Source organism: Hyperolius riggenbachi, chromosome 10, assembly GCF_040937935.1.
Source record: "Hyperolius riggenbachi isolate aHypRig1 chromosome 10, aHypRig1.pri, whole genome shotgun sequence".
NCBI lineage: Eukaryota > Metazoa > Chordata > Amphibia > Anura > Hyperoliidae > Hyperolius > Hyperolius riggenbachi.
The window spans coordinates 265,429,550-265,442,880 of record NC_090655.1 but is presented as its reverse complement, the minus strand read 5'-3'; the positions used below and the strand labels follow the sequence as shown (position 1 = coordinate 265,442,880).

Below are 13,331 nucleotides of genomic sequence, written 5' to 3'. Positions count from 1 at the left end.
GGGGAGTGGGAGAGGAGGGGAGCGCAATTGATAGAACCTATTAAGTGCAATTTATCTCTAACCTTTCTACTCATCTTTAGGGGACTTTTTTATTAGTAGAAGTTTTGTTTCCATATGGGATATATTTACTACAATGTTCATTCTATTAATTGGTAAATACCAAGTAAGACTAAACCATTATAGCTGCACTCATGAGACCAATATGTATTGCATAAACTGCATAGACTCTAGTGAAGAACAATCATTATTATAAATGATGGCTGTAGTGCATACAAAGGATAATGTTCGTGTTGGGATGGAGCAGAAACCCTAAACACACCCTATACCACACTCCTATCAAGCACAGATGGCCCCATCACAAATCACCCCTCCAGTTCTATAATGCCAACAAGCTGCATCTTAGGCCAAAAAGCTGAAAGTCAAACTCTCCAATCAAGGAAGGCGTCAGTCCATCCAAACTATACTTTATAATCCTTCAGTAGATTATGATGGGCATATTACCAGTGTCTGGTAACTGCCATCCGGAATACGGTGTGAGGCGGTAAAACCCGGGAAGACGTAACACCAAGTCCAAGGGAATGTGCCAAATCAATTTGATTGAATAAGTTCCCATCTGTAAAATGGAACCATATAGCATACAATCTGGAGTGTAGTAACAGCCGATACCGTAATGAGCATCCACATGTAACCCAGACCTTGTAGCCACAAAGCCATTCTCCTTAGTGAGGGCCCTCTGTGATGCCTTGGTGATCTCTGGAATGCCGTTTACTGAAGAAATTGTGAATGCATCCTATTACCGAATCACAAAGTGCCTTGAGTCACCCAAAAGCTAAACCCCTCCATCCTCCCCCCAACACACAGCAGAGGTAAAATTAGCCACTTTGTTTCAAAGGGTTCTTCCTGGCTTTTCCAGTACCCCCTGCCAGGTTCAGAAGTCATCCATCCCAGATCATTTCTGATTAAGATTGTCAGAAATCATAAAAAGTACAGTTTCACAGGCAGTACCCCAAACTCCAGGGGATTACAGAACCCTAAACCTGGTCAGAAGCTTCAAAGGAAAGGGCCACATTTGTTTCCTTCTACACAGCATCTTTATCATTTATAATACATAGTTTTCATATTTCATGGAATTTCTAGCCTTTTGAAAAGTTAGAGGCACAATCTTTTCAGAAGTTGTTGGGGCTATTCTGACGCACGTTCCTGGAAACTCCCACCCAAATGGGAGATTCCCATCCTGAGATACAAAGGTTCTCAGGCATGCCTTGTTTCCTAGCAATACTGTATTTAATATCTGTATATTTGTAATGTTTTACTGAATGGGGATATGCAATCGTTTATTTGATGTGACCTACGAGCTTCTTCAGGCCAAGCCCTGCCCCTGTTCCAGTTGCACAGGGTGGGACTTATTGTCATAGCCTCTCCCAGTTGGAGAAGTGAGTAAAATCCAGGGACACACTTGTTCAAGGGTCCTTCGTTCATCTGTTGGTAAATTCCATCCATCGACAGACCAGCAGGACATTGGCCAAAATGCAATACGTTGGATTATTGTAGCACAAAGACTTAGGGCTTGATTCACAAAGTTGTGATAAATGATATCACGGCCGTAATATGCTTAGTGCGCGGGTTAGGGCACGTACAGGTTTGCGCACATAATAGTAAAGGTTTTTCGTGCACTAACTCTCCCATTCACGCGCTAAAATATGTGTTAGCGCATGAACGGGAAAGGTAATGTGCGCAAACCTTTACTATTAGGTGCGCAAACCCATACATGCGCTAACCTGTGCGCTAAGCATATCCCAGCCGTGATATCATTTATCACAGCTTTGTGAATCAACCTCCTAATCACTACTGGACTTAGCCAAACACGATAATTTTAACTTTTAGACATTCTACCTCATTTCTCACCCCTTACGTCTTCTATCCATCCAATGTGTTCTGCCGCCAGATATTCTTATTTGCCACCTCCAATGTATATTTTTTTGTGTATAGTTTCATAATAAATCTAATGATTTAATTATTCCAGTTTTGCCCTTGTCACCTGATTATTCTGATCTATGCTAAGAGCTCTATGTCCTCAAACAAGGAGACACACTACTGCATTGTCTTATTTTTATGAATTGTTGGATTTGGTTAGTTAGGTTGCAATTATCTGTTTTCTTCCTTTTAGTAATAATTGGCTTTTGGAGGTCTTTCCATCTCAATTTCCAGTGCAAAATCAATAACTTTATTTTACCGCTTGTACATACAATCAAGATTGTATCATGTATGGTCACACCAGCCAATCTTAAACATTTGCTGTGCTCACAGTGGATTTGCCTCCAGAAGTCTCTAGTGGATGAGATCTGTATGGCAACTGTGGCCTAGTATGACGGGATTGGTGGGTGTTTGTCACACCCTGCTCCTTAGTTTACAGTTCATCAGACCGATCCAGTTACGGTAGTTAACATTGCTTAATACTTGAATGCCAAGTCCCTTCACCAAAGCTTTGCAGCCGGGCCACACTCACACTTCACCATCAAGCATTCGCTACCACGTGCAGCCACTCCCAAAGCTTCTGGCATTCTAGGTTGTATGCTAGATCAGCGGCATCTATCAATGCATTTCATCCTGCCTACTTGGAAGAACATAATATTAAAGATGGTATATAAATGATGAAGATCATGATTGAGGAGGAAACAATCCATCTCACTAAAATGGTGAAACAGTTGGTGGCATCTGAGAAGGCATTGTATGCGGAGGAAGATGACTTCAAGAGATTAATAAGATCGGGGCCAGTTCTCTCATGAAGCAAGGTGAAACATTTGCATCAGGGGCAGCGTATTTGTAACAGTATGCAGTCAGAATAGGAGGAGAAGTGACAGGAGAGTGAGGTGAAGAGGTCATCATTGGGGAAAAGCAGCTTGTTGTGCTGTGTGAGGAGTCTGACAGTAAGTGAGGAGGGGGGAGGCAGGAGAGCAGCAGTGTTTCATTTGACTTGCACAGCAGAAGGGAGGAGGTGGCACTGCTGTCCTGACTGAGGAGGAATGGAGTGGCTGAGGGTGAGCAGTTTGTTTGTCACGGACTCACAGCCAGCCAGTGTGCCATTGTGTTGAGCTGCAGCATGTCATGTGAGAACATTAAATGAAGCAGAGTAAATTGTCGGGTGCTGTGCGACCATTCCAAATTGGGGGGGCGCAACCTCGCAAGTTTACCTCAGGCGGCAACTAGAACCGGCCCTGAATAAGATGGAGAGGAGAATTGATTTAGCAAAAAGCAGTAACCCTTTGCACGCTCGCATGCAAATGTTCAAACAAATGCATTCACAGATTCACTCATCCAGGCACAACTGTTATCCCTACAGTTAAGTTAAAAGCCGGGGTCTTAGTTCACAGAAGAATGCATTCTTATGCTTAGTCACCTACACTGCGCAGAAGTACCCAGGTAAACCTAGGTGTCCTAACTCTGGCCCTGTAACATGCATAGTGCAGACATGCAAACATTTATTGCATCAAACCTATCTAGGGATTAGGAGCACGCATCCTGACGTCCTCTTCTGGGACAGATAGTGCATCTTACCAATCGCACAAGGGAGCTAACGTAATGTATCCATGTGCACCATGCCCGTACACCAGCATAAGCTGTGTGCATGCTGATAAAAATACACAAACGGGAAGGAGGGAGAATTGATTTAGAGAATGAAAAGGTTAAATAAAGCCAATAAACAAAAAGTTTTGATGAGGTGTACATGATTTTAACCTCCCGGGCGTTCAATTTTCCCAGGATTTCTGTGCAAAAAGTGATAAAATTTATTTTTAAAACTTTTTTTTCCCTGTAACTTGCCAAAATTTGTCAAGCAAGGGTCTAGTATACAGTGCAGGAGAGTATTGATGTGTATGCACGTTTGTACTGTTCACAGCATGTTTTTATGGATGGATGTATCTGTCCATACCGCTGTGGAGGTTAAGAAAGGGGAGGTGTTTATGTTTATAGGTGTCTCTAAGGATCAGTAAAGAGGTAGAAGTAGAACTAAGGGAAGGGGCGTTAGCTGGGCCTCATCTTCCAGGGAACCACAAGGCAATGCCTCTGCTTCAGATAATGATCAGCAACACAAGGAGAAAAGGAAACAGGTAAAAGGTATATTAAGAAATGGAGAAGATGCTGTTACTAGATAAAAAGGCTTTTTAGTGAAAACAAGCAAAGCAGAGGCAACCGGGGCAGGAGGAGCTCAGAAAGAAACAATACACAGCACAGATAACTGAGCCTCGGGCCAAAGATATTATTTCTGATGTTGTCCTTGATGACATTTTTTTTTACCACTTCTGAGGATGCTATTGCCAGGGGGTATGAATGTCGCACTCCCAGGTGGTGAGCGCAGGCAGCGGTCTGTTTATGGTGTTGCACCACTTGTGAATGCCGATACTGTGGAATGTGTTATACTTCAGTCTGGGCTCTCTTGCACTGTAATGAGTCCCAGGGGATGCAGCTCGGCAAGCGGCTGGTAAGTATTGCTCTGCTGCTGCTCGCTCTGCAGGAATGTGGGGCATTGTGGGGGGAGGGGCTGTGGAGCCACGCCTCCCATCTAGGGACAGTCGTGGGGAAACCAGTATTGTTGGGAGGCGTGTAAACTGATTAACTGAAAACAGCTGTTATTTTCAAGTTAACCCTTAGGCCTCATTCCCATTATGTTCTGCTCCCATGCTAGAGGCAATTTTTATTCCTCCCCCGGCACTTGGGTGGGCGATGCGGTTTTGTTAAATGCGCTTTTCTAAGCGTTTTTCCCGTGCGTTTTTTTAATTCACTCCCTGACGCAAGTCTACAATGTATTTGTTATTAAGAATGCTCACGCAATCGCTGCACAAAGCGATTATGTGAGCATTTTGCATTTTTTCTATACCTTCCATTGAGACGGAATCTCCTCAAAAATGGCCCATGCTTATCGGATCGGATCGGAAACGAACCGCTCAGATGTGAACTTTGTCAATCATTGCATGCACATGCGCTTTCAGGGCGATTTTGAAAATCGCCAGAACTTAAAAAATCTCAAAAACGCCCCTAGTGTGAACGAGCCCTCATCATGGAGATACAGCCAGGTAAAACCTGCAGATTAAAAAAAAAAAAAATTGGCTGCGATTCTCATTTTCTCCACAAGATGGCGACGAGTTACACCAGGAAGTACTGTTTGGCATAGACAGGAAGTTGGGGGTTAGAGTTGAATTGGGAGGAAGAGGAGGGAAACCATTGCTGGAACTGGCAGAAGAGGAGGTGATAAGATACATGAAGATATTTGTGATTTTCCATACCTCCAGTGACACCCTAATTCTCTATAACGTCTCTCTATCTCACCATGAACCCAGGTCAGCATATAGATGGACACGAGGACATCATGATAGAGAATCAGACTCCCATCACATCACTGGGTAAGAGGAGACTTTAATTTCTTGTAAAGGAGAGAGCAGTATGAACCACCTAGACCCCCCTCCATTATCTAATAAATAATGCATTCAGTCAGTGTGTGTGTTTCCTACAGATGGATCCAGTAACAGAAACCCACCAGAGAGATGTACAGGTCCTCTTTGTTCCCGAGATTGTCCAGCTAGATCTCCCATCATCTGATAAACACATAGGGCTTGATTCACAAAGCGGTGCTACTGTTAGCACGCCTGTGAAAACCCCCTTAGCACGTCTAAACAAGCTTTTCGCGCATAAAACTTTACGCGCGCAAAACTTTATGCGCGTAAAACTTTATGCGCGTACTGCACAGAGCACAGGGCGCTCAGCGCGAAGTGCCCATTAAAGCCTATGGGACTTTGCGCGCGTAAAGTTAGCGCGCGATCTGATTGAGAAATCCGGTGCTAACCTACTTAGCACCCTGATTAGCGCATCTAAAGACTTTAGACGTGCTAAGTAGGTTAGCACCGCTTTGTGAATCAAGCCCATAGAGACAATGTATTCTGTCAGGGTTCGTTCACATTAGAGGCGTTTTTCACTTTTTTTAAGCGCTGGCCTGGGGCGTCGCTAGCCCTATTTTGGGGGGGCCCGTGCCCCCAATCTGTCCTGGGGTGCCACGGATCTCCCGGCCGCCGCTGCCCCGCTCTGCCCTGCTCCGCTCCGCTGTCCCCGCTGCCATTCAGACCTCGATCAGCGCCGGGCGACCAGATAGAGCAGGCGCTAGGACCTAGCGGACACCGCTGATATGCGGAAGTGACATCACTTCCGCATATTTGTGCCCGGCGCCCGCTCTATCTGGTCAGGTCGCCCGCTGATCCTGAGGTCTGACGCGGCAAGGTAGGTGGGGAGGGGAGCGTGCCTGTCACTACCTAACGGGGTTCCCTGTCACTCACTCACTACCTAACGGGGGTCCCTGCTGTCACTCACTACCTAACGGGGGTCCCTGCTGTCACTCAGTACCTAACGGGGGTCCCTGCTGTCACTCACTACCTAACGAGGGTCCCTGCCGTCACTCACTATTTAACTGGGGGTCCCTGCTGTCACTCACTACCTAACGGGTCCCTGCTGTCACTCACTATTTAACTGGGGGTCCCTGCTGTCACTCACTATCTAACGGGGGTCCCTGCTGTCACTTACTATCTAAACGGGGATCCCTGCTGTCACTCACTATCTAAACAGGGGTCCCTGCTGTCACTCACTATCTAAACGGGGGTCCCTGCTGTCACTCACTATTTAACTGGGGGTCCCTGCTGTCACTCACTATCTAACGGGGGGTCCCTGCTGTCACTCACTATCTAACTGGGGGTCCCTGCTGTCACTCACTATCTAACTGGGGGTCCCTGCTGTCAATCACTATCTAACTGGGGTCCCTGCTGTCACTCACTACCCAGTTGGGGGTCCCTGCTGTCACTCACTACCCAACTGGGGGTCCCTGTCACTCACTACCTAACTGGGGGGTGCCTGTCACTACCTAACTGGAGGGTGCCTGTCACTACCTACACTGGGGGGTTCCTGTCACTGCCTACATTGGGGGGCTCCTGTCACTAACTGAACTGGGGGCTCCTGTCACTACCTAAACTGGGGTACTCCATGCGTTACCTTAACTAGGGGGCACCTGTCGCTACCTAAACTAGCCAGCCAGCCCAGCATCACCACCAGCCAACCAGCCCAGAATCACTATCAAAAAGGCCACAGCATCACCACCAGTCAGGCCAGCATTTACTTCAACCAGCCAAGCACAGCCCAGCATCACTGCCAGCCAACCCAGCCACAACATCGGCCACAGCATCACCGCCAGCTAGGCCACATTATCACTGCCAGGCCTTTCAGCTCACACATCATTCCCAATCCAGCCAAAAACAGTATTGCCAGGTACAGCAGCCAGTAGAGGAGAATTCAGAAGCCAGGTGAGAGGTGTCTACCATATTAAGGGGGGATTCTGCCTATTTATGTGAAATGCTGTCTATTTATGTGCCTCATGACTGCTGAATTTGTCTTGTTGGGGGCCTCATGATTGCTGAATTTGTCTTGTTGAGGGCCTCAAGATTGCTGACTTTGTCATGTTGGGGGCTTCATGATTGCTGAATATGTCTTGTTGGGGGTCACATGATTGCTAACTGCGAGACTATGGGAAAAGCTGAATCATCATCATATGAGACAATAGCATTAAACCTACATTTTTTAGCTTTTTAAAACAGAAAATAAAACTGGGAGGTTCTAAAAAAATGAATATATTTTTTCAGGAGTAGGATGGATGAAATTGTTTATCTTTTCAGTTTTTCAACTTGGATTTTCCATAATGTTCATGTATGTGTTAAAACGTTTGTATAGTATTTAGTTTAAATTGCTGTTGCCACTTTGCGATAGATAAGTGACTTGTGGGTTGCAGTTTGGGCCTCTAAAAAGTTCGCCACCACTGTCCTAATCTAATGTACGAATGGCCCCACCCATGGCCACGCCCACTCACTGCATGACCACGCCCATTTTTGCCGCGGCACATAGCCCCCACCTAGTGCCCCCAGGTGCCACCGATCTCCAAGGACCCTAGGAACGCCCCTGGCGCTGGCAATTTTTTAAAATTGCCTTGAAAGCACTTACACCATTATTCTCTATGAGACAGTTCACATCTGAGCGATTCGTTCCCGATCTGCTCAGAAAAGCGTGTATGGGCCATTTTTGAGGCAATTGCGCCTCAATGGTAGGTATAGGAAAAACGCAAACGCTCACAAAATTGCTTTGTGCAGCGATTGCATTCGCATATTTAAGAATAAATATATTGAGCTCAATTCATAAAAGGCTGTGCGGGGAAATAATCTTGTCGGGAAAATCCCGCTTTCGGGATTTTAGACTTCTTTGTGCTAATTCATAAAAATGTTTACAGTTGCGATAGAAGTTTGGGTATTTCCCGAACTAGGCTGGCGATAGGCTGGCGTAACATGAGAAGCTGCCGAGTTGATACATTTCCTCCATGCAGAGACAGCCTTACAATAAAAGAGGCATCCCCAACTTCCTGTTAGATGTGCATTTTTTTTAAAATGCCTCTGTTTGCCCTGAATCTGCGCTGAATCTGTCTATTAGTCTTTCTAAACAATCTATTTAATTGCCACAGCTTAGAAGAACTTCAAGAAATGTTACACATGCAGGCTTTCTGATGGACAAATGATAAAAAAAGTTAAATACCTGCATCCTATTTTAAGGCACGGAGGATGCCGTCCGCGCCCTCCGTGCCGTTCTGCCGGGTCCTCGCCACTCAATAGCCGCACTCCAGCTCATGTAGCCATGTTAGCGCAGGCAGGAGAGCCCGACCTGGGCCGTGCGGAATGGCACGGAGGGCGTGGACGGCGTGCTCCGTGCCTAAAAATAGGATGCAGGTATTTAACTTTTTTTTATCATTTGGCCTCGGAAGTCCTTGAAATATATCTGAAAACAGGTAACCAAGAAGTTAAAAAACACAGCCTGGGTATTCCGGGATGCCTTTTTTGTTCCCTTCTCTCTGCTGCTGCTGCCTGGGAGATCTGTCCCCATTAGCTTTGCTGTTATCCGCTCTCTTATCACCTTTTCACCTTTTCTAAACAGACGGTAATCTCCGTCCCAATACCGCCTGCTCTAATCTTTATGAACTGACATTTAGTGACGTGTTGAGATAATCACCGCACAAGTCGGTAATTTACCTCACTGCTCAGGAATTGTAGCTTTTCATGCGGAAACAGCTTTTGTGAATGGACATTTTGCTAAGTGCGCGGTAAAGTCAGCTGTTTTGAGCATTACCGCATGCGGGAATGCTTTATGAATAGAGGCCATTGTATTTATTATTTTCCAGATCAAAGAGTTCACTTCCTGACTGACGTTAGCAAGTGTAAACGCAATCACTCGGCAAAAATGCTTAAAGCGGTTCACAAAAAAACAGTGCACAGGTAATCACCGGGAATGGGAAATAAAAATCGCCTGAAAAAATGCCAAACGCGAACAGACATGCAAACGGAACGCAATGTGAACAAGGCCTCAGTGTGTGTGTTTCCTGCAGATGTATCCAGTAACAGGAACCCACAAGTGAGGTGTACAGGTCCTCTTTATTTCCAGGATTGTTTACCTACATAGTTATTTTGGTTGAAAAAAGACATACGCCCATCGAGTTCAACCAGAAAATCAGCTACAACACCAGCCTGCTCCCTCATATATCTCTGGTGATCCAGAGGAAGGTAAAAGAAAAAAAACCCTTACAAGGCACGGTCCATTCAGCCCCTAACAGGAAAACAATCCTTCCCAAATCCAGATGGTAATCAGATAAAATTCCTTGATCAACACCACGGGGAATTGCCTAGTAATTACAGCCATGGATGTCTTTCAATGCAAGGAAAGCATCTAAGCCCCCGTTAAACGCAGATATAGAATTTGCCATGACTACTTCCTGTGGTAATACAGTCCACATTTTCATCACTCTTACTGTAAAGAATCATTTCCTAGGTAAATGGCTAAAACTTTTTTCCTCCATGCCCAGACCATGTCCTATAGTCCTTTGCACAAGCCTAGGGACTACAATGTCATCCGCCAAGCTTTTCTATTGCCCTCTGATGTATTTATACATGTTAAGTAGATCTCTAAAGGTGCATACACACATCCAACTTTTTCGAACAAATTGTCATCCGACTTGTCGTTTGAATGACTTGAAGTGCAAATAACAAGTCGTTCAGACGTCATGTACACACTGACCAACAAAGCGGCTGATATGCTAATTTACCTAATTTTCAGGTTGTTTTACCAATTTCATAATGGACATTGGACTGGATAGAACAATGGACTAGATTAAATGACTGATCGAACGACTTGTTGGTTGAACGTCTCTTAGTTGGCCAAACGACTAAGAGTCATTTGTACACATGTACAGACCTAACAGTCGTTTGAACGACAGTTGGTCCATGGAGCCGCTAAGTTGATCGAGCAATCCGGGTGTTATCAGTCACTCGACAGTCACACATCCAACTTGTCTCACATCCAACTTGTCCATACTTGTCCATACTCACATCCAACTTGTCGTTCAAAGGACAAGTTGGACGACAAGTTGTTTGAAAAAATTGGACGTGTGTACGCACCTTAAGGCATCTTTTCTGTAGACTAAATAAACCCAGGTTATCTAACCTTTCTTGGTAAGTGAGACCTTCCATCCCACGTATCAATTTTGTTGCTCGTCTCTGCGCCTGCTCTAAAACTGCAATATCTTTCCTGTAATGTGGTGCCCAGAACTGAATTCCATATTCCAGATGTGGCCTTACTAGAGAGTTACACAGAATATTATGCTAGCATCCAGAGTTTTTATTTCCCTTCTAATGCATCCCAAAATTGTATTTGCTTTAGCTGCAGCTGCTTTGCATTGAAACCGCTTATTTGACTTGTTGTCGATGAGTACTCCTAAGTCCTTCTCCAAACTTTTATGTCCCCATCTGTATCCCATTTATTTTGTATGGTGCTAGACCTTTTATACGACCAAGATGCATGACTTTATATTTTTCAACATTGTATTTCTTTTGCCATTTATGTGCCCATATAGCCATCCTATCCAGATCCTTTTACAATATGTTACTATCATCCTGAGAGCTGATAATTCTGCACTATTTTGTGTCATCTGCAAATTTACTTTCTACTTTGTCTACTAGGTCATTACTAAATAAATTGAAGGGCTGGCCCAAGTACTGATCCCTGTGGGACCCCACTGCTAACAGCAGTCACCCATTTTGAGTATCATCAATTTACCTCAACTATTTTATTTCTGTCTATTAGCCAGTTCCCTATCCATGCACACAGACTCTTCCCCAGTCCTTGCATCCTCAACTTTTGCACCAGACTGTTGTGAGCAGCAGTATTGGAGACCTTTGCTAAATCCTAGTATATCACATGTACAGTATTTCCAATATCCACAGTTGCATTCACCACCTCATATAAGCTGAGCATGTTAGTCCAACAGGACCTGTCCTTATGTCAAAAACCTGAGCGTTTTTTGCCTTCTTCATAATTGCTAACTCAGTAAAGGACCAGCCCTTAAAGCGTTGCTATCATATAAATCCGGCATAGCGGGGTCTGAACCCCCTATAAAAGTAATTATAGATTGACGGTATACCTTGAAATGAATCAGAGCACTCAGTATATGATTTTATATAAAAAATTGTATTTGCTTATCATACAGCATATATACAAAATATGAACAGTTCCAAGTAGTGTTTCCTTCTAACAGTATTCCATCTTATAAAGGCCTTTATAGCCAAGCGATCATCAATCTTCTAAGTACATTCAAAAACGAATATAACAGTTGTGTAATGTAGAATAAGATCAATAGCAGTCTCATCTGTATTAATAGCTGTGTATCTATTAGCTGTGTAAAACTTGTAGTAATCTTCTTAAAGAAATAGCATAAAAAATAGCTAAAAAAAACTTCTTGCTAACATCTTAACAAAACTTAATACTGAAAAATTAATAAAGTAAATCACCAGAATATTAAGCATATTACCCCTTCTCTGACATCTCTTCAGCATCTAGAACCACTTGTGGGAAGGCAGCTTCTGCCTCATGTGTCTTCTCAGGAGATTGTTGGGCTTCTGCAAATTATGAGCTTACAGCTTCTACCTTTATAGGGGCTGGAGGCAATATGGCTGCCTAATCTGGACTTTCCCCGGATCCCAGGTTCTGATTGGCTAAAGCTTCCATGCGTCAACTCGCTATCTTTGACATTTAAAATACCCATAACACTTTTTTGTTTTAAATACCTTAATCATAATATTATTGTTTATAAATTCCTTAATTACCTTATCTTGCAAAGATTTTTATCTGATGGGGAGTTCAGCTCAATAGAATAGACTGTGTAGGTATGGCTCTCATACTACATAGAAGGGGATAAAATTGGTCTGTGATCATTCATTTTCCAAAGTGTGTGCTTCTGCTGGTTCTGATCCTGTGGACACCAATGTCCTTCCAGTCCTGGTAGCTTGGACACAGCTGTGAATTACTGAATTGTGAAAAATCGCCTGGTCACTAAGGAGGGTGTAAAGGTGTGTACACACATCAGATAAAAATCTTTGGAAAATGAAAGCTCACAGACCAATTTTACCACCTTTCCTGTAGTATGAGAGCATACGCTACACAGTATATTCTATTGAGCTTAACTCCCCATCAGATAAAAATCTTTGCAAGATGCTGTACATATGCAAAAGATCATTTCCTGCAAAAGATCCATTCCTGCAAAATGCATTCATAGTCTATGATATCTGCAGATCTCATACACACCTTGTTTAACAGACATTCATCTGCAGATCCAAAGATCCATCCTGGTGGATCTGATTTGCAGATGATTGTCCGTTAAACAAGGTGTGTATGAGATCTGCATATATAGACTATAAATACATTTTGCAGGAACTGATCTTTTGCAGATACTGATCTTTTGCATGTGTACAGCATCTGTGTGTGCAGCATCTTGCAAAGATTTTTATCTGATGGGGAGTTCAGCTCAATAGAATAGACTGTGTAGGTATGGCTCTCATACTACATGGAAGAGGGTAAAATTGGTCTGTGATCTTTCATTTTCCACAGACTTTTATCTGATGTGTGTACCCACCTTAAACCTATGGTCCTTAAGTGGTTAAAGCTGATAATCTTGTACAATTTCTTTGGATTACATTTGATATCACTAGCGATTTGATTTTTTTTATCTTTAATCTTTGCCAGCCTAATTTCTTTTTTTACAACTTTCATTGCACTTCTTATAAGTGTTTAAAGGGCAACTGAAGTCAGAGGGATAAGGAGGCTGCCATATTTATTTCCTTTTAAGCAATACTAGTTGCCTGACTATCCTGCTCATCCTCTGCATCTAATACTTTTAGCTATAGACCCTGAACAGGCATGCAGCAGATCAGGTGTTT

At 43.7% G+C, this 13,331-nt stretch overlaps 2 protein-coding genes across 5 annotated transcripts in view; one reads left to right on the top strand and one right to left on the bottom strand.

Moving 5' to 3' along the window:
• LOC137535386 (zinc finger protein 585A-like) overlaps nucleotides 1-13,331 on the bottom strand; it is a 764,031-nt gene that overhangs the window by 136,336 nt on the left and 614,364 nt on the right. The window lies entirely within an intron of this gene.
• LOC137535396 (zinc finger protein 585A-like) overlaps nucleotides 1-13,331 on the top strand; it is a 67,628-nt gene that overhangs the window by 28,572 nt on the left and 25,725 nt on the right. Inside the window, exons 1-2 of one of the 4 annotated variants that reach the window (XM_068257232.1) lie at nucleotides 5,202-5,241; nucleotides 5,334-5,396. The exons of 2 other annotated variants lie outside the window; for them this stretch is intronic. In XM_068257232.1, the coding sequence (XP_068113333.1) occupies nucleotides 5,363-5,396 (34 nt within the window). In that variant the 5' untranslated portion in view covers nucleotides 5,202-5,241; nucleotides 5,334-5,362. Of the gene's footprint in view, nucleotides 1-5,201; nucleotides 5,242-5,288; nucleotides 5,397-13,331 lie in introns of those variants that run through there. One more of the 4 variants, XM_068257231.1, reaches the window with a different exon arrangement.